The sequence below is a fragment of the Lineus longissimus genome, chromosome 1 (assembly GCF_910592395.1).
Source record: "Lineus longissimus chromosome 1, tnLinLong1.2, whole genome shotgun sequence".
Lineage (NCBI taxonomy): Eukaryota > Metazoa > Nemertea > Pilidiophora > Heteronemertea > Lineidae > Lineus > Lineus longissimus.
The window spans coordinates 12,056,387-12,077,394 of record NC_088308.1 but is presented as its reverse complement, the minus strand read 5'-3'; the positions used below and the strand labels follow the sequence as shown (position 1 = coordinate 12,077,394).

At 41.2% G+C, this 21,008-nt stretch overlaps 1 protein-coding gene across 2 annotated transcripts in view; it reads left to right on the top strand.

Moving 5' to 3' along the window:
• Positions 1-66: 66 nt before the first annotated feature.
• Positions 67-21,008, top strand: part of LOC135488313 (protein-lysine N-methyltransferase EEF2KMT-like) — a 72,077-nt gene continuing 51,135 nt past the window's right edge. For both annotated transcript variants that reach the window (XR_010446952.1, XM_064772875.1), the window contains exons 1-2: positions 67-117; positions 6,817-6,954. Coding sequence is in view for 1 of the 2 variants with exons in the window: in XM_064772875.1 (XP_064628945.1) it covers positions 85-117; positions 6,817-6,954 (171 nt within the window). In the remaining variant the exon portion in view is untranslated. The remainder of the gene's footprint in view (positions 118-6,816; positions 6,955-21,008) is intronic.

The window sequence follows — 21,008 nt, the reverse complement described above, 5'->3', positions numbered from 1 at the left end:
GTTTCAAGCATAAATATGGCTGCACATACGAAAACAGATAAATTTTCTCCTCCGTTTAAATCGATTTCTGCCGGTTTTCTTAGCATGCAATCATCTCAAAATCTGCAGGATGAATTGGTATGTTAGTTCAGGGCTTACGTACTAAAATAATTCATTAATCTAGCTAAACCTGCTACCAATTTCTCTCAAACTCGGACTCGGAGGGCCGATTTGGTAGAAAAAACAAAGCATTTGTTGTGGTCGTCGTGAATTTTTTCGGCCAACATTGGCAACAGCATGCACGTGGTCGTGGAAAGGTCATGGAAATCCCCAATTTCAACGCAAAGTCAGCAGCCAGCCCACCTTCTTAAGCCCGCAGCACACTAGCCGCCAACTTCGGCGTTCACAGCCGTTTTTTGCCGCAAGAGACCTGAATGCCTGAAAAATCCCTAGTCTGCTACGAACGGCATCGGCGAACGCGACTTGACGCCACTTGCCACCACTTGCCGCAACTAAACACCAAATAATATGTAAAGAGCAATCTCTAGTGAACTCACACAACTGTTTGACATGGGGGAGCCCCCAAACCCCCGTCCTTCTGACATATATAGCCAGTACATTGGGGGATGAGTCCCCCAAACCCCCTCCCCGTTCTCTGAAAGTGACAGGTTTTAGTCAGTACATTGGGGGGAAGGCCCCCCCCCAACCCCCCCCCATTGGACTCTAAAAATAGAATTCCTTGGAGACGCTGAACAATAAGGCCCCATAAAGAAATAGTCCCCGCCCCGGTAGCTGTCTCATATCTGCTGAAAGAAGCAGCTCTTTGTGGTGAAATAATAATTGAATGCATGTCATGACACCCAGGAGCTTTTTCTCATTTCTGAAACAGTTGCATGGTTGGAATGAATTGCCAAATCAGTCCGTCAAATCTCTATGCAATGAAAATTGAAATGTCACAACTGTCTCCACCGACGTTGTCCTGTATGTCCTAGCAGACGATTTTTAAATAAATGATGTGATTGATATACCATTGGAATGAATTATTTCTTCAATGATATGAAAGTTGACATGTCTGAGTACAAAAATGCAGAGGCAAGACACATCATGCATGTCATGACACCCAGGAGCTGTTTCTCATTTCTGAAACAGTTGCATGGTTGGAATGAATTTCCAAATCAGTCCGTCAAATCTCTATCCAAATGGAACTTTAAGACCACTCTATAATTGTGCAGTAGTGTTAAAACTGACTTTTTTGAAGTAAAGTACGTAAATCGAGAAGAAGAGGACGTTTGCTTTGGTCTGCAATAAAATGTCACATCTGTCTCCGCCGACGTTGTCCTGTACATATGTCCTAGCAGACGATTTTTAAAATCATGATGTCCCACACCCGCACTTCAGTGGCGCCGGTGTGAATAAATCTACTTGCGTGAATGGTCAATGGCTCATGACGTCATGAAATAATTGCGTCACGAGGAAGGAAACAATGGGAATCATGGTAACTGTGGTTGCGGTGCGTCATGAAAGCAGGATCGGCAAGCGCGGCCCGTATGGAATGCAACAAACTGTACCGGAACCGGAACTGTCATGGGTCTGCACAAATTTTTTCAGATTCGATGGACATTATGGATATATGAATTTTGTTTACACTTTATACACATACGTAACCATTACACTCACTACGTTGTGTGAGTTATCAAACATGTTTGATTTTTGACGCGTGTCGCCGCGTTTGAAACAAGAAGAAGCCAAGTGTGCTACGGAGGGCCGCCTGACTTGGCGTCGGCGGCGAGGCTATGGCCAATCAGCTTGCGTCTTGATGTCACATGATTTAAAAATGGCAGCCTAAAGTGGCGGAAAAGACGCTACTGGACGCCAATTCTGGGCAGGTGTGCTCTGACCGGGATCCACTGGCCGCCAACTTTGGCGTCAAGAGGCGTGAGCCGAACGCTTCTTGTCGCCAAAGTTGGCGGCTTGTGTGCTGCGGGCTTTACTGCCTCCAAACGCCGTGATAAGGCCTATAAAGAGTTGTTAGTTTATCATCCCCACCTGTATTACTTTTTCCACCCGCATCAAAAAATATTTTATATTTTAATTTTAAATTTCAATAACTAAATTCGCATCTTCAGCAGGTTAGAATTGTTTTATTATCTATTCAGTTGCGTTTCTGATGAAATTCCCTTTCCAATGACACCAAACATGTCCACTTTGGTTCATTTTATCAGCTGTTATTCACTTTTGAATGAGGAAACTCGCCCCAGCGTAGATGCTGGCCGGCGGCATGCCAAACAGACGACGATTGATTTGGCGCCAAAAATGCTACACTCATCAAATGTGAATAACAGAGCTGATAAAATGAACCAAAGTGGACATTAATTTGCTGTTTGAGTGAACCTATGCCACTGGCCAGTTTCTTAACCGCTAGAGCTATCACTTGAAACTTGGTACATGAATCTCTATGTCATGTAACCTCGGACACCGAATTTCAATCCCATTGGATTCTTGACTTGGCCACGCGGAAGCCTAAACTAAAAAAGATAAAAAGTGCAATATATTGCTTATTAGTGACTTGTTTTCGATGATATTTTTATGGAACTCCAAGCAGCGATACATCACATGTCATGCTGACTTTGGTTTGACCTATACTACATTTACTATACATGATGTAGCATGTTTCCTAACCAGGATGAATTCCTATCCTAACCACCAAATATCTATACGGTGAGCACAATGGCCCTTGGCCATTTCATTTTACAAAGCTTCTACACCAAATTTCAAAATTGGGTCGGCAGGTCTGTTATTGACAGTAAAAATGTCATGGTTCATGAGATATTGACAAAATAAGTATTTTTTCTAAGATGGCCGCCTTGAGCCCAGAAGTAGGTCAAATGGCAATGATTATTAGCTCACCTCTTAGCAGAGGTGAGCTTATCCAATACTGTGGCGTCCGTCGTCCGTCGTCGTCGTCGTCCGTCGTCGTCCGTCGTCCGTTAGCAGGGCACGTTTCGTAACTGTTAGAGCTATTGAGTTGAAACTTGGTACACATGTACCCTTATGTAATGACACCTTGGAGACCAAGTTTCGGTCCGATTCGTTTCATGGTTTGGCCACCAGGGGGCCAAACGTTAAAAGTGAAAATATGCAATATCTCCCTTAATAGTAGTCGGGAAATTTTGAAAAAAATATGGTAGGTACTTCCAGCAAAGGTGCATCATATATCCTCCGGGTTTTTGATTTGCCCTCCTTTTCAAGGTCACAGAGGTCAAATAGTGTAAATTGGCCGTTAGGATGTAACGATGGCACGTTTCTAAACTGCAATGACTATTGATCCCAAATTTGGTACACATTTACCCCTTAGTCAGGTAATCTCAGGGACAGAAGTTTGGTCCAATATGATTCACCACTTGACCACCAGGGGGCAAAGTCCAAAAACCTTAAAAATGTGATTATTCCTTAACTTCTTGCCCGATTGCCACCAATTTGATATCATGGGTACATCTAACCACCATACAGTATATGTCACACAGGTTTTTAATTTGACCTTCTTGTCAAGGTCACAGAGGTCAAATGGCGTAAATTGGCCGTCGGGCCGTAACTATGGCACGTTTTCTTAACTGCAATGACTATTGATCACAAATTAAGTACACATGTACCCCTTGGTCAGGTGGTCTCAGGTACCGAAGTTTGGTGCGATCTGATTTGCCGTTTGGCCTCCAGGGAGGGGGCCAAATCCTAAATTCTTCAAAATGCCATTATTCCTAGTATTACTTGCCCGATTGGCACCAATTTTATATCATAGGTACATCTAATTCTAACAACCATTCAATGTGTCACCCGGGTCTTCTTTGATTTGACCTACTTTTCAAGGTCACAGAGGTCGAATGTACTGTAAATTGGCCATTTTGGGGAAATTGTAATTGCTTGGACCTACATCAAACCTAACACTACATGACACAATACCATGCTCTTTATCCATCTTTCCTCCACATGAGGTGAGCACAATGGCCCTGGCCATTTCATTTTGCTTCCAGTCATCATCATCATCAAATACGCTTTCCGTCATTGGCTGACATTGCGCACGTCACAAGGCATCTCCATGCTGCCCTATCATTTGCCAGTTCGGTCACGTGATCTATATCGAAGTTTATGTTGATAGTAGCAAGGTCTGTTTTTATTTGGCTCATCCACGTGGTTCTTGGTTTGCCTCTGGGTCTTCTTGTCGGCTTTCGGAATTCATCTATGGCTTGTTTTGCTGGTGTTCCCTCTGGTAGTCTTAGGAGGTGTCCAAGCCAGTTCAGTCTTCTCCTTTTTACATCTTGGCTCCATGAGTGGGTTTTGGTACAGTTCTTGGTTTGAGATTCTGTCTGTTCTTTTGACATTAATTATTCTTCTCAGGAGGGTTCTTTGGTAGGTGTCGATTTTGTTTCCCAGTAGTTTCGTGAGGGTCCAGAGTTCACTGTTGTAAAGAAAAATGCTGGTGACGAAAGTTCTGAAGATGTTCATTTTGATTCTGGTTGTGGCTCTTGGGTTGGTGAAGTATTTGGATAGGGTGTTGAAGGCGTCCATGGCTAGGCCTTTTCTTCTCTTTATATCCTTCTCCGTGTCAAGGTGGCTTCCCAGTCTCTTCTCAATCCAGACCCTACCACAATAGGAACCCAGGAGGAAGACAAAGCTCCTTTCTTCTTTGTCACCACCTTCAACCCGGCGCTTAAACAACCAGCCGAGATCATAAAGGACAACTTGGACATTCTAGCAAGACACAAAACTACTCTACACCTGTATGCGACACCTATTATACATGGTTTCAGAAGACCTAAAAACCTCAGGGACAACCTAGTCCGAGCCAAACTAGGGCCTTCCACGGTCGCAGCACCCAGCACAACCAAGCCCCCACGCTGGTCCTGTCTCTCTCCAAGAACATGCAGATACTGTCCACGCCTTAACACAACTGGACATATCACTAGCAGGACTACAGGGAAGATCTATAACACAAAAACCAAAATTTGCTGTAAAAGCAATAATGTTATTTATTGTATTCAATGTAGACAATGTCACATTCAATATGTAGGCGAAACCAAGCGCTCACTACTAGAACGCTTCCAAGGACACTTTTATAGCGTCAATAAAAACATCGACACCGATGTCGTAGGCCATCACTTCAACCTCCCAGACCACCAAGGCCTGGAAGATATCACTGTCTCGGTTCTTGAATTCATGCACATCCCTCCAGATGGCGCCCAAGCCAAGGCCACCAGACTCTCCAGAGAGTCCTTCTGGATCCACCGTCTACGCACCATGTCGCCGCTAGGACTCAACATCAAGGACAACACGTCCTGGTAACCACGCTCATGCCATTTTAGCGTTTCTATCATTTATTTCTCCGTTTAAGCCCTGATTTACCACCACTCTCGCATCAGCAAAAATCAGCTGATGGTGTCTTCACTTTGAAATATCGTTTACCATGCAGCACCTTGCAGGGATATCACCCAGAATCCTCGTCCCCAAAACACTCTTATGTCATTTTAAATCTGAAATAGATACAACACCATACCATTTCAGTCGTAAGCACACCAGCCCCGACCCTCCTCATATCACAATGATAGAGTATGGCTCCCCTATAATACAATAAGGGAACTGGTCCGACTCACAAACCGGACGGCAAAAGGGTCAAGCAGGCTACACTACCTGCCACACTCCGTTCTAGTCCACTAGCTTAACTGATGAGGTCACCACTGTACCGAAACCGTTTTCAGAGCACACTTAAACCCTGCTGCTCATCTCCCGCCCGAGAATGACGACATGACGTCACTCATGCGCACACCCTTTCTCCCGGAAAGACCCTTGACAACCACACCCGCCAAGAGCGGGACGTCACAACCACCAAGAGTGACGCCACAGGGCCAACCATCCAACGACGACTCACCAACAGGGTGGAGACGTCAAGACGTAAGGACAATCAAACGATATTTTCTCCGATCTGACGCCCAAGTCAGTCACAACGGTCTTACCACTGGACACAGCAGCAGCTTTTCACTACGTTCTCAAATTCGAACCAATCCATTGTGTTCGCAATCTCGGTGCATGGTTTGATTGCAACATGTCCTTGGAGACACACGTAAACAAAGTGTGTGCCAAGGCCTACTATGGTCTCTATCGGATACGACAAATTCGAACCTTTCTGTCGGAAATATCCACCAAGACCTTGGTACATGCTTTTATCATCGCCCACCTTGACTATTGAAATTCTCTCATAAATGGTATCCCCATCAAGTTTTCGAACCGATTCCAATGGGTTTTCAACTCTGCCGCAAGAGTTGTGTGTTTGGTGGGAAAGTTTGACCATATTTCCCCTGTGCTGGTCCACCTGCACTGGTTACCAATACCAGTCAAGCTCAGTATCCAGTACAAGATTATGCTCTAGGTGTTCAAGTGCTAGACTGTGGAGGCTCCAGGATATCTTAGATCCATGATTCAATTAGGAAGGTTCGATCGCCAAAGCCTCAGATCAGGATCTGCGATGTTCCTTGAGGTTCCTCGGTTCAAGTGCCAGACTCTTGGTGGTCGTTCCTTTGCGGTAGCTGCTCCAAAACTGTGGAACCAGTTGCCGCAAAAGCTCTGTAAGTGTAACATTGATTCCCTCCAGACTTTCAAGTCCCTCCTAAAGGGCCACCTTTTTGCAATTGCTTTGGGGGAAAAAGCGCTCCAGAATACCCACTCGCTGAGTAATTGGAGCGCTTTACAAATGCCAACATTGATTGATTGATTGATTGAACTACATGTACATGTACCACTCACTGGTGAGCCGTCTCCTCATCTTTCTATTTAAAAATTTATTTTCAGGATAGATGTTTAAGGTTGTGTGTGGACAGTGACAACCAGAGGAAGCTGTTACAAACGACAATTCATCATCCACAGTGCCTAAAATATCCACCATCTATAAGATACAGGAAGATGTTTTTGAAGCTTATAATTGCAAAGGTAGGTAGGCCTTCACTTATCCAAATAAAATAAACCCAGAGAATGGTGGAGTCTGTTTCCAAAAATGTCTTTGCTAAAACAAGCAAAATCAACAGAAAAGAGACATGTTTCAAAACCCTTAGACCACCACTCCAGTATGCAGTATTGGGATCACTACTACCTATGGGTACTATACTAGATAACTTATTCCTGGGAATTTTTTGTCCTTCACAGCTGGGTCGGTTCATAACCTGGCACTGGCACTGGCACTGGTAGCGTTTTTGCAAGAAAATACAAGAAAATATAGGTTTTACTTCCAATGAAATGCAATTGGTGAAAACTGATGAGGATTGCAGCTTATTGTGTCCGTAAAAGGGGTATACAGTAAAAAAGGTACAGGAAAAAGGTACGGAAATAAAAGTACAGGATATAAGTACTGGAAATAAAGGTACCGGAAAAAATGTACAAAAAATGGCATAAATACTTAAAATAGGTAAATAAGGTACAAACATTTTTTTTAGAATATTATTCTCTTCAACTGGTTCTTGCCCATTTTCTTCTTCTGTGACTAAGGTGGTGCCTTATAAATAGTTTAATACATTGCGGACAATTTTGTTACGGAATGAATTTGAGGAAAATTCTTTGAAGAAATTGCCCGACAGGGGAGCTGACTTTTTTTTGGTAATAACTACATTCCAGGACTTTAGATAACGGGCGTATGGGCGTATATACGCCCGTGGAAAAGAGCAATACGCCAGGTTTTCTGGGCCAAAAACGTATTGTGACACCCCCTAAATGAACATCTGATTTCAGCGTACGCTTTCTAATATATCTGAAGGTGTATTCTGACGTCCAAAAATCCCGAGTCCCAATGTGTTTGGCGTCAAACTTAAAACTTTCACCGCCCGCCCGCCTCACACTCCTCAGCACGGCCGGCACTTGATAGTCAGTCTCTCATGTCTCTCACAATTAGTTCCAAAATTCCCCGCTGGCGCTACTCTACCATGCCCAAGTCCTCTTAAACATGCGGCTGGCCAATGAACGATGTTGCATGTACAGCCTTATGAATGAAAATGTTTTACTACGATAGTAGCTGACCATATTTGGCGGCCGGTGAAGTCATCCTAGTGGCACGTGCCCAGAGTGAGAGCTGTGATTGGTCACTGAATCTCAAGGTTACTGATATTTAGAATATCTAATTACGAATTCTGCACGGCAGTGCCACCAACGAGGAACTCGAGTACCAATCTGTCATGCTTTGGCTCCATTGTTTAGGGGCTTTCATTTCGGAATTCAGGGGTTCCTGTCGGCTGTCCAGCTGTTGAAATGGAGCATGAATAATGAAGCCTGGAACAGCCATTATCAGCTAAGACGACGAGGTGGCGAAATAGGACAAGCCTTACACTTACTCTGTGGTTTGAGATGCAAGAGAACTTTGGATCACAACATGCAATGCATAACATAACATGCATTGCATAACATGAGTTTATACTTCCAACCTTAGGAAATTGGAAGTATCTGTACGCCCAGCCTGGGATATACTGACAAGTTGGGAGTATTTGCAATGCCCGTTAAAACCCCAAACTCCCAAAATGGTGCATCAAGATCAATAATGACCAAAAAAGTTATCAAAAGCCCTGACATTCATGTTCTTTTAAATTTTAAAATACTCGAGTCGTATTCTTATGAGGGGCGGATCCAGGGTCTTGGGAAAGGGAGGCCCACCTGGCATCCTACCTGGCATTTCACATTAAGATTCTTGCCAATTTCCCTAAATAGCTTGTGTTTGGTCTGAAATCTAGTAATTTGTCTGTTAGGACCTAATTGGCCAGGCACATTGTTAATTGGATCCAGCTCTATGATGAATGTTGTGTACCTATTTTTCCAGTACCTTTCTTTTTAGCTCACTTATGATGAATGTTAATTGATCAATTACAATTAAACTTGAACATTGGTACATTTATCAGTTAACCCTTTTGCAGAGGGAATTGTCCTTGAATCTTTACAATCATCATGATCTTGATAGCTGTGTTTTCACTATTGAAAACCATAACGGTATACTGGAAATTTGATATACCTATTTCTAAGGCCTATGCAATGCCTACGCAACAAATCAAGTTACAGTTATGAATAGAAAAAGAGAGAAAATGATATTTAAAAAAAATATTGTGTACCTTTTTAGCTCACCTCTTAGCAGAGGTGAGCTTATCCCATACCGTGGCGTCCGTCGTCTGTCGTTGTCGTCGTCGTCGTTCGTCGTCGTCCGTCGTCCGTTAGCAGGGCACGTTTCGTAATTGTTAGAGCTATTGAGTTGAAACTTGGTACACATGTACCCTTATGTAATGACACCTTGGAGACCAAGTTTCGGTCCGATTCGTTTCATGGTTTGGCCACCAGGGGGCCAAACGTTTAAAGTGAAAATATGCAATATCTCCCTTAATAGTAGTCGGGAAATTTTGAAAAAATATGGTAGGTACTTCTAGCAAAGGTGCATCATATATCCTCCGGGTTTTTGATTTGACCTCCTTTTCAAGGTCACAGAGGTCAAATGGTGTAAATTGGCCGTTAGGATGTAACGATGGCACGTTTCTAAACTGCAATGACTATTGATCCCAAATTTGGTACACATTTACCCCTTAGTCAGGTGATCTCAGGGACCGAAGTTTGGTCCAATATGATTCACCACTTGACCACCAGGGGGCAAAATCCAAAAACCTTAAAAATGTGATTATTCCTTAACTTCTTGCCCGATTGCCACCAATTTGATATCATGGGTACATCTAACCACCATACAGTATATGTCACACAGGTTTTCAATTTGACTTTCTTGTCAAGGTCACAGAGGTCAAATGACGTAAATTCGCCGTCAGGCCGTAACTATGGCACGTTTCTTAACTGCAATGACTATTGATCACAAATTAAGTACACATGTACCCCTTGATCAGGTGATCTCAGGTACCGAAGTTTGGTGCGATCTGATTTGCCGTTTGGCCTCCAGAGAGGGGGCCAAATCCTAAATTCATCAAAATGCCATTATTCCTAGTAATGACTTGCCCGATCGGCACCAATTTTATATCATAGGTACATCTAATTCTAACAGCCATTCAATGTGTCACCCGGGTCATCTTTGATTTGACCTACTTTTCAAGGTCACAGAGGTCGAATGTACTGTAAATTGGCCATTTTGGGGAAATTGTAATTGCTTGGACCTACATCAAACCTAACACTACATGACACAATACCATGCTCTTTATCCATCTTTCCTCCACATGAGGTGGTGAGCACAATGGCCCTGGCCATTTCATTTTTCAAGACAAACCACACCATCCCACAACTATTGCATGATTAATTCCTAACAATGACAAGTTCTTTCTCAAACTCTCCCTTTCATATTGACAGGTGATCACAATGGCCCTGGCCATTTCATTTTCCGGTACCTTTATTTCCGGTACTTTTATTTCCTGTACCTTTATTTCCGTACCTTTTTTTCCTGTACCTTTTTGGCTCACCTGTGACTGTGAGCCTTTATACAATGATGCAGCGTCGTCGTCGTCAGACACTAGTGGCATGTTTCGTAACCGCTAAAGCTACTGAACTCAAACTTAGTACACATGTACCCCTTGGTGACTGCTACTCAGAGACCAAATTCTGACCTCATGTAACTCGCGGTTTGGCCACCAGGGGGCCAAAGGTCAAAATTGAAAATCTGCAATAACTTACTTAATACTGGTTCAAAAATTTTGAAAAAAATATGGTAGGTACTTCTACCAATGACACATCATATATCCTCCAGGTTTTGGATTTGACCTACTTTTGAAGGTCAGAGAGGTAAAAGTTTGATCGCGGCACCGCCGTTAGTCAATGGTGGCACGTTTTGTAACCGCTTTAGCCAGAGATCTCAAACTTGGTACAAATGTACCCCTGGGTGACCCCTACTCAGAATCCGAATCATGGCGTTATACGATATAGTTTGGCCAATAGGCGGCCAAATATCAAAAGTGAAAATATGCGATTGCTTGCTTAATACTGGTCTGAAAAATATGGTAGGTACTTTTACCAAGAGTACATCATATATCCACCGTATTCGTTTTTCGATATACTTTTCAAGGTCAAGGAGGACAAAGTGTCCCGATGGCACCACTGTTAGACAAAAGTGGCATGTTCAAATACCGCTGAAGCTACTGAACTGTAACTTGGCACAAGTATATGGGGTGTTTCAAGATCAGTGGCGCTTTGTGTCAACCAGGGAGTCAAAAATTTTTCCCTCCCAATTATGAGTAATTCTATTCTGAATCAAACTGTACACATCATAGGACAAAGGAACTGAAGACGGAATTTGAATACTATTTATATCTATTTTGAATACAATTTATATCAGTTTGAAGTCTATGGTTTCTTCCAGGTTATGTACAGGACAGTGAACCAATGACAGCATATGAAATGATATAAAATAACTCAGATTTGCCTAAAACTTTGTTGCTGAGGACCTCTTGGTTTAAACTATAAAATAAAATGACAAGTTTTTTGTTTCAACTGATTTTTCTTCACAAATTTACCGATTTAAAAGAGTATGCGCACACTTTCTCAATTTTATCTGACTGTCGTTTCTCCCACTTAAAAAACTAACAGATTATTAGTCAAAAAACATCCATGAACCTAAGCAGTATAATGGTACCTAAAAAATAACACACAACAATCAACATTAATCTTCGTCTGAAGCTCTTATCTGCTTCAAATTTGACTTTCCGGTGTGGGTTATGTACGGGACACTAGTTGGTACAAAATGTACTGGACAACATGATTGCAATGGTTTTTTTTCAAGTAAATCATTCCTGTTACTCTTTTTTATAAATTATTCTGTTACATTACAATTCACAATAGATTATATAATTGCAATTGTGACCATTTTCTGGATTTTCCAGCTTTTTAAATTGATTGTTAAAAAGAAGCACAACTTTTTTTATGTGAAACATGAGTATTTTCTGTGATTATGTCTAAGACTGTATCTCAAAACTCATGGAATTAAATCTGGGCACATGTGACAACTAAACAATGGTACATTTGTTGAGTTCACATCACAGTTAGTAGTGTTTCAGGTCATTTTTAAATACAGATGCACCATGTCCCGTACATAACCATTTTTGTGAAATACTTACAACAGGCTATGTTACCACATCTGCTTTGTCTGTCACTCAAAGGTGATGTATTTGCTTCAGTCACTGATTCAATATCTGGCTTGGAAAGTTCTTCTTGCAACTAAGTTTACTTTGTCAATCTCCCAAAACTGTCTGTATAAAGTAGTTTTTCCTACTTCTTGGAGACTTCTAATGAGAAATCAAAGAACTTGAAGTTTATGTTTGGAAGTGGAAGGTATCACTGCTAAAGCCCTTTCTTTGCTTTACTGAGTGCATACCTCTCTTGAGTAGTGACAACCTGCGGAGTGCGGGACTGGCTCACCATATCTTTTTTTCTCGTGTTTAATAGATTCTGCTCAGTTCTATGTTTAGTGACTCATATCGTGGACACACTTGTAACTTCATCTTTTCAGCAGTCAGCTCTTGTCTTCTCTATTATCTTTCCAACTTACAACCTTATCAAGGTTTGTCTCGCTTAAGCAGCAGAGAGAGATTGTGACATAAATTTGAAGTGGTTGTGGGAGGGGCATGACATCATGATGTCTGAGGTCATGACTAGGAATGACGTTGCTCATTGCTTTTCTTAAATGAAGCATGAACTTTGTCAAAAATCAATAAATCATCAATTATTTCGCAGATTGTTTCTAAATTCAAAATCGGGCTTTGTTAGATTTAGAACACCCATCAAATACTACATACTTAGTTTAGTGGCGATCCGCCCCTCGGTTTCAGAAAAAAAGTCAAGGACAAACAACATGAAGAAACAAACAATTCTCAAATTTAGAAGGAATGTTGGGTAGCCATTCCCAAATGTTGCAGGCTCTTCTTATTCATATCCAAATTCACACAATAAAAGGTGGAAGAAAAGCAATCAAAATATTTGAAAATTCCAATAATAATCAGAGGACGAATGAAGCCATTTTGCAGAGCATAAGAATCTTCCGTGGGAAGCCAAAATTCCACAATCTCCTTCCTTGGAAAGGGTTTTAAAAACATGTAAATGCCTTTGAAACAGAACTTAAATGTTATTTTAAGATCTAAACATTTATGTCTATCACACGTAAAGAAATACTGGCAAAATACGAGAGAAAAATTGTATAAACAGCAGATAATTATCATTTTACATCACAGTTATGTACGGACAGGGCCACCAATGCTATGATAAAATGTCAGAGGTGAGAAGTCAGTATACAAATAGCAGCATCTTGCATAATTTGAATGAATTTGATAGTTTACTAACAAAGCTTTGAAATGAGACCACATTAACCTATTATACCTATTGAAACTTAGTTATGGTAATGGTATGTGGCGGAATATCGGAAAATTCATGAATGGTTCCTTTTTTTCCACAAAATCTGAAAAAAACTGAGTTACATAAACTGTCCAATTTAGATGAAGTTTTGTTCTTTATGACACATACTACCATTTAAAAACACAACTTATGAGAATTTCTTGAAAGGTTAGCAGCATTTGGAAGAACAGTTAATGTGTCCCGTACGTAACTTTCCTCACATCCAAGTTATGTACGGGACAGTGCATTCTTATTATGCCTGGTACATGTCCAATGTATACCACTGGCATGGATGTTTTTGATATTTTTTCTTTGTCTTATATAACTTATCAGAAAAGCAAAACATCTTCATCTAAACAGCGAGAAAATGTGCAGAATCTTATAGTGGTTATGTACGGGACATGGCAAAATACCAGTAAAAAGTACTTGTTTTTAACTTGTCTCTGAGTTTAAACAACTATGCTTCACAGATATCAACAAAATACTACCAAACCTACAACTTGGTGGTATACCCAGTAAGTGACCAAAAAACAACAGTGCTAATCCCAATTTTAACATTATATATTTTCACTTTAAGATGGTCAATATTTCTGAAATCTGGTTATGTACGGGACATCCATGCTTTTTGAACTTCACATATTTTTCAGGGTAACATATAAACATTTTTTAATTCATTTCTTTCGTCAAATCTAAGAACAGTCATAAAGGCATACTCAGGAATTATTTCAATGAATTTGCTCAACAATTAATCATGAAAATACACTGGTGAAAAAAGGAGAAAATTTTGGTTATGTACGGGACACGCCACATCCCATTTTTAAAAGTCATGATATAAAAAATTTACTCATCTCTTGAAAATCAGAGCAGTTGCAGCACATAGTCATGGTCATTTCTAACTACAATAAAGGAAATCTCTGTCATAGAAACACTTGGGAAGGTGTATCCTAAGGTGTTTGTTTGAAGGCAGTTAAAAACAGGTAGGGGTGTTACGAAGATACCCCTTCAATAAAAAAATCATAAGTTGAAAAACAGTACACAAGTTATCACAGAAATTCCTGGGTATCAAATTCAGTCAAATCTGGATGAGAAAATGCCAATCCTAACACTCTATCTGTTCACATGTTTTATACCAAAGCTCTCAAACTTTGACATTTTCTCCAGGATGACACAAAAATGGTCAAAATGGGTTATGTACGGGACACAAATCGAGCTGTAGCAAAAAATTGGCCGATCTTAGCACAATTTTGATACTTCAGATTTGGGCAGTAGACCAATATAACTTAGTCGTCAGTGTGGTTTTAAGCAGGGAAAACTTATTTGTTTTTCTTAAAGTGCCATTTTTGGACGGGTGTGTGTGCGATTGTTTTGTTTATGTCACCTGACCTTGACCATGTCGACACAATATTGATATAAAACCACCCTTTTCTGTCATTATTTAGGACGGATATTTCCCTAATAAAAATATAAATATAATTGGCCAATTTCTTAGGCATATGTAGCGAATTCCCATGAAGATTTAAATTAGATGTTCTTTAACCTGTTACAACTGGTCTGATTAATTAATTGAGCGCCATTTTGAAAAATCAAAAAAAATTGTTTGTAGGATATACAATAGTTACTCACGTTATTTCTCATCATTATACTCCCGCACACGCGTGTATCTTAATAGGTAGATTACAGACAATGATAACCGAGAATCCTCTCTCAAAAAAGGCAGATTAATGGTACGTAAGAGTTCGACCTATGAGGCGCCATTTCAAAACATGTGCGTGACCTCGTCCCCAATAGCGGCACTACTAGCATCAGGATGTTTCTAGGTCAAGGCCAGGCCTACACGAGGTCCAGTGCATTATTGATTGGTTTTAACCCCTTCAATGTGACACATCCCGGGGTTGGACCTAAGCAGGCTGGTCTATACTCAGTCTTGGCGCTCCTGAGATGAGATTGTATTGTAGGCCTATCGGCTGTTGAACACCACACCATCAGTCAAAAATTGCTAAGATTATTCTTTATATTTACAAAACACAAGGGGTGGGTTAGGGGCAGCGGCATGGCTTGCTTTTTTGTTCTGAGAATGTAGCAAGAACAACATGAAATTCCTGATTTCACTAGATTAACTGACTCCCCTACAGCCATGTACAAATGCAACAGTGTTTCAAAGGACCACACATGATGATGCCGACATGTCCCAATCACATGTCCTATCTTTCATGTGATTGCACCACAGGTGAGCACATGGTCCATGGACCATTTCAGTTTCCTGTACCTTTATTACCTAGATTCCGTAAAAGGCGTTGATTTTTAAAACTTTAAACCAAATTCCTCTATCAAGCCCCCCTGTGCATAAGTGGCTGCCAGCTGCAGACAATCCCTTGTGCCATGTGCATATAGCCTGACATTTTAGAAAGGAGTGTGCATGTATCTCTAGCTCTGGAGATCATGTTGTTTCAAATGGAAGAGGACAACCGGTAAATATTTGGGCCAATATTTGTGTCAGAACTAGGCCTACTGTGATCAGGCATGTGTGACAACGAATCTAGGTAAAAAAAGCAACAGAAAAAAAGACAACGGAAAAAAAAGTCCGGTAAAAAAGACAACGGGTATAAAAGACAACAGGTAAAAAAGACAACGGTAAAAAAGACAACAGGTAAAAAAGACAACGGAAAAAAAGACAACAGGGAAAAAAAGCAACGGTAAAAAAGACAACGGGTAAAAAAGACCAACTCAGGCGCATCTCTCCAATCAAAATGGTGTTCGATCAAGGACGGGCGCGCCTACACTCGCCAAATAGAGCGATGATAAAAAATATTGAGTTGAGAGCTGAGCGTCAACTTGGACATTATTATCTCTCAAATCATATTGGGCAATTGTAAAGCAAACTTGTACATGTACAATGTAGAAGGAAACCGGATACGACAGAGGAAACCGCCCACTCTATGACATAAAGGCCAGACAGACCGGGAATTGAACACGGGACCTCGGAGGTCTGGTGACAGGCGCTGATGTTTCCACTGCACAGCCGGCACTCCGACAGCCCTATCATGCCTAGAGCCCTACAGCGATGATGTTCCTCCCTTTAATGACGCTTTGTTGGCTAATAAGATGGAACCCTTCCTCTGGAAATGAGGCAATACTGAATACTAGTAAATCAATACAACTAATTTCGCTGTATTGTGAAAGTTAATTGGGTCCTCTTTGATAGTAGTCATCTTTTTTACCTGTTGTCTTTTTTACCTAGATGGTTGTCTTTTTTTCCGTTGCTTTTTTTACCCGTTGTCTTTTTTACCGTTGCTTTTTTTACCTGTTGTCTTTTTTTCCGTTACCGTTTTTACCGTTGCCTTTTTTACCTGTTGTCTTTTTACCGGGCTTTTTTTCCATTGTCTTTTTTTCCGTTTCTTTTTTTACCGTATACCGTGTGACAACATAAGGAATTGCCTACTAAGTCTATAATTAATATTCTGTGTTCTTCTCTGGCCCTGGTAGACCCATACACCCAGGATCGTTAACCAGTGTGAGCTTAACACCTTCCTTCTTAATTGCTCCTTTCTATTGTTTTATTATCTCTATCTGTTGAGCTGTTTGACCCCTTTTATGAACTTCCTGATTAGCACCGGGTTACTAAGCCCTGGCCCTAGGCCCTGTCTGGTACTCTTGTATTGGTACAACTGTGTGCTGATTGGTTGTTTCTTTAATTTCCAAGTGCTAGTTGGTTCAGAGACTGATATTTGGGCTGGGCTATTTACCCATTATGGTAAAGGTTGATGTTTAGATGTTTTGAGTAAGTCCTGGCAGATCCAGAAAACCATCCCCCACACTCTGTAGCTAAACAAGACATTCTCTTGAAAAGCGCCAGAGTCTTTTGCCCTGTGATGTTTCGGTGCTGTTTGTAAATGAGAAGTTTGAGTGACGTGTCGTGAGTAATAAATAATGTGAGTAGATATCCTAGTTCAGGGATCAAAGTTCCCTTTCTTTATCATGTCGCATTGTTCGACCTTTTGCCATAATCGAAGTCGCATTTTGCAAACCCAAGTCCCAAATATTTTCCTGCCTTTTCGGTATTTTTTCCGCCGTTTTTTTCGCGCCTTTTTTCACTACGGAAAAGCCGACGGATCATCATCAAACTCATCATGCACGGCCTATCTAATTGCGCTCCTCACAAGATTGGAATACTCACTTGAGTTGAAAAGTGCCAATAGAAGAGTGCAAAGGGTATCAATACCAAGACTCGCTACGGCCGCGAGCGCTCACCATGACCTATAGCCATGTACTGGTCTATACGCAGACGACCTGTGCCCTAGATACCTCATCGACAATTAGACCTCGTTTCCCATTTGTTACAATCCAGTCGAGTGGTAGCGCCGATGCTCTATTGATCGAGATCGTGGGAACAAGGTTTAAGCGGCGGTAATATCCAGACCAATGAAATGACCAGAAAAGGTATTGGCGCATAAATTATCATTCATCAGCACAATCTCTCACTTTGCCGCTAGGTTTCTCCACTTGTTCCGTGAGCTATATGTAACCAGTTACCAAGAGATCTACGATAGGATAGGATATTAATTCGCCCGGTGCGAGTACGCAGTTAAACTCAAGTCGCATGTTAATTTTTCGGGTCGCATATGCGACCGTTTGGTCGTGAACTTTGATCCCTGTAGTTGGTTTACTCTTTGGGTTCGAGTTCAGAGTTGCGACGTTTACGGTGACAAAATATATAAGCCCTTTGACCGCTACACATGGATTGCGTTCCCAATGATTCAGATTTATGCCTATTATCAACATGTTTTTATGTCCGAAAATATATAATCATGGTTATCCGATAATCGTATGACGATTTGTACATGTGTAATGGCGCTACTGTGTTGTTAGCAAAATCTAGTCTGCAGACCAGAAATCACCCTGGAGCCAGTGTCTTCACAGCTGCGATGTGCAGTGCTTCCACCTGCGAACTGTTCAGAAACCATTCTGGTTTGAATAGGAATCCATAGAAAGTATTCAGCAGACAACAACAGGAGGGTTGGAAGGTTGGAAATTGGAAGTTTGGAGCCCGAAAATCGTGGACTCCAAATAGAGTGGTACAAAATAATTGTTTTTTACTGAGTCCTAATATACAGGCCTATATATCCATCTCTTTAGTTTTATTTTTGAAGAGCAGGCGTGCACATGCATGGACTTGCGTGATGGATTTACCTTTTTATATTGACTAGATATTCGCATCGTTCACATATCCCTCAACTCAAATTTACCCCAATTTTAATATGATAACACTGGGTCATGTAAAATTAAATTTTTAAAAAGGGACGACAGGTACCAACAATAATCAACAGGGGTTTTGTCTGCAACTCCTTGCAAAAATGTTTGATTTTAGGATATTTCACAAAGGTTGCAAAAAAATCTATGAAAATGGCTGCAGGACCTGGGTAAGGTACCGGTTCGGAATGATGCATATCGCTCAAAGCTACTTAGCCTGATACCATTAGGGCTGCGTGGTGGCGCTGAGGCGGCCGCTGTAAGCAAGAGAGTTGTTGAGTCACTCTACGATATATGACAGACCTTACCAAAATTGCTTACATTTTTGCATTGCTACAATGAAAGACCTAGTACTGAAACCACATGTCTGTTGACTATGCTTAAGAGAGACTAGGCATGCCTAGTCTCTCTTAAAGCACAGTCAACATGCCTACAGTCAACAGACACCACTATACCCCCTCACACTCAGAAACCACAAACGCCCACCCCTTCCTGCTACCTGTGGGTTGTTTCCGGTTGTAAATACGAGATATTTAAGTGTTTCCTGCCGAAGTCTTAGCAGGACCTTCGTCTTTGATTAGTTTGAAAAGTGGCTAGACTTGCTGCTCGGACGACTTAATAGCCACGACACTACCTTCTTCTTCTTCAGCAGTGTTTAAAACCACTAGTGTATGAGGCTCCTCGGTTGAGCTATCAACGCTCACGCTTTCTATGCACCACAGTGATACAGTGATTTGTTGAAGCAAAATGAGATTTACATTCTTTTCCCCCTACGTACATAATCTTAGTTAGCCCTGGTAAGGAGTGTTGTCATAGTGCAGAGAATCAGGGGGCCTCAATAAATCAATTGGTAGAGCAGTGGACCAGTTATCCAAAGATCTTTGGTTCAAATGTCAGTTGACTTTCTGTTTCACATTTTCTAAACAGATTTCATGGTGTTGGCAAAACTAAAGATGATGCCAGCAGTTCCTGAATGAACTTTAATTTCCCCGAATAGATTAGCCTTCACAGTATGATGTCACATGCTGTTTCCTAAGACTGAGTGTCAACCAGCAACAGCACATTGATAAAAGCTATAAACCTTCTGCAGGGTTTGGAAAATATTTTGACTAGTCCCAAGCTGTGAATCTCAAAGTCTTTCAGTAAATCCTTATAGTTGGCCTGACTGTAGGCTAGCCCGGCTATCAAAGTCACTAGTCCCGGACTAGGGACTAGTGGATTTTTCAAAACCACATTGACATTGTGTAGTAGCATCGTAGGAGCCACAGTGGTTTAGTGGCTGACTAGCAGTCATAAGGTCCCTGGTTTGATCCAACTGTCGGCGTGAGACTATTGGCTGGTCTCAAGTTCCTTATACCATACTCCAACCAGGGCAGTGATCAGAAAAGTTCAAGTTATAGCATAGCACTGATTGAGCAGCTCATCTGAGTAATGAGGAACCCATGTGAGTAACTTGCTTACTGATCCGTTTCGGTGTAGACCGGGGTGAAAGTGTAAAGTCTGATGGTGACATCCACTTTTCTTGATAGTGGTCAATATACCCCAAATTACACTTTTTAGCTCAGCTGACAAGCTGAGCTATTCATATGAGTAAATGGTAGAATGAATGTCCGTCTGTCTGTCTGTCTGTCTGTCTGTCTGTCTGTCTGTCTGTCTGTCTGTCTGTCCGTTAAACAGGCACGTTTCAAAACTATGACGGATAGGCGATAGATTTTCCCTATAAGCCATTTAGACCCTTCAGGACTCCTGAATAGACCAAGTGTGGGTCCGGCAGGATTAACAGTTTGGCCACCAGGGGGCAAAAAGCCTAAATCACAAAACAATTTTTTGGCGCTTTATTCAAGCAGATAGAAGCTTGAAATAAAGTTGAAAAGGACCGCATGCATGTAGGTCTTGAAACTACTAAGAGTAGTTTTGATTGATACTACCAGTTGGCGTTACTGAGCCAAAATCTGTGTTGACCTAGTTTAAGCTTGATTTGAATTTCCCGCTCTTGTATGACTCTGAAGGTTGTGGGTTCCAATCCCACTTCGGGTCAATTTTTTTTTTTTTAATTTTTACTTTTTTCACTTGTAAATACATTTTCTTTACTTTTTTGAATAATTTGGTGGGCGGCCATCTTGATTTTTTTTTTCTATTTTAAAGCCTTTGCTGTATCCAGAGTGACATGAATTTTATGGTTGGTGTACAATAAGTCTCCTTTACATGATATCACATGGGCTTTCTATTTGACCTACTTTTCAAGGTCAGCCTGGCTCAGGCACTTAGATTTGACTAATAAGTGGCATATTTGTCACCATTTAAAAGTCTTTTTACTTTGGTATGTTTGCCTGATATATTGACAAAACTGAGGTTGAAAGAGATCTATTGGGTACTTTCCATGTTCATATATTTCAGCTGAG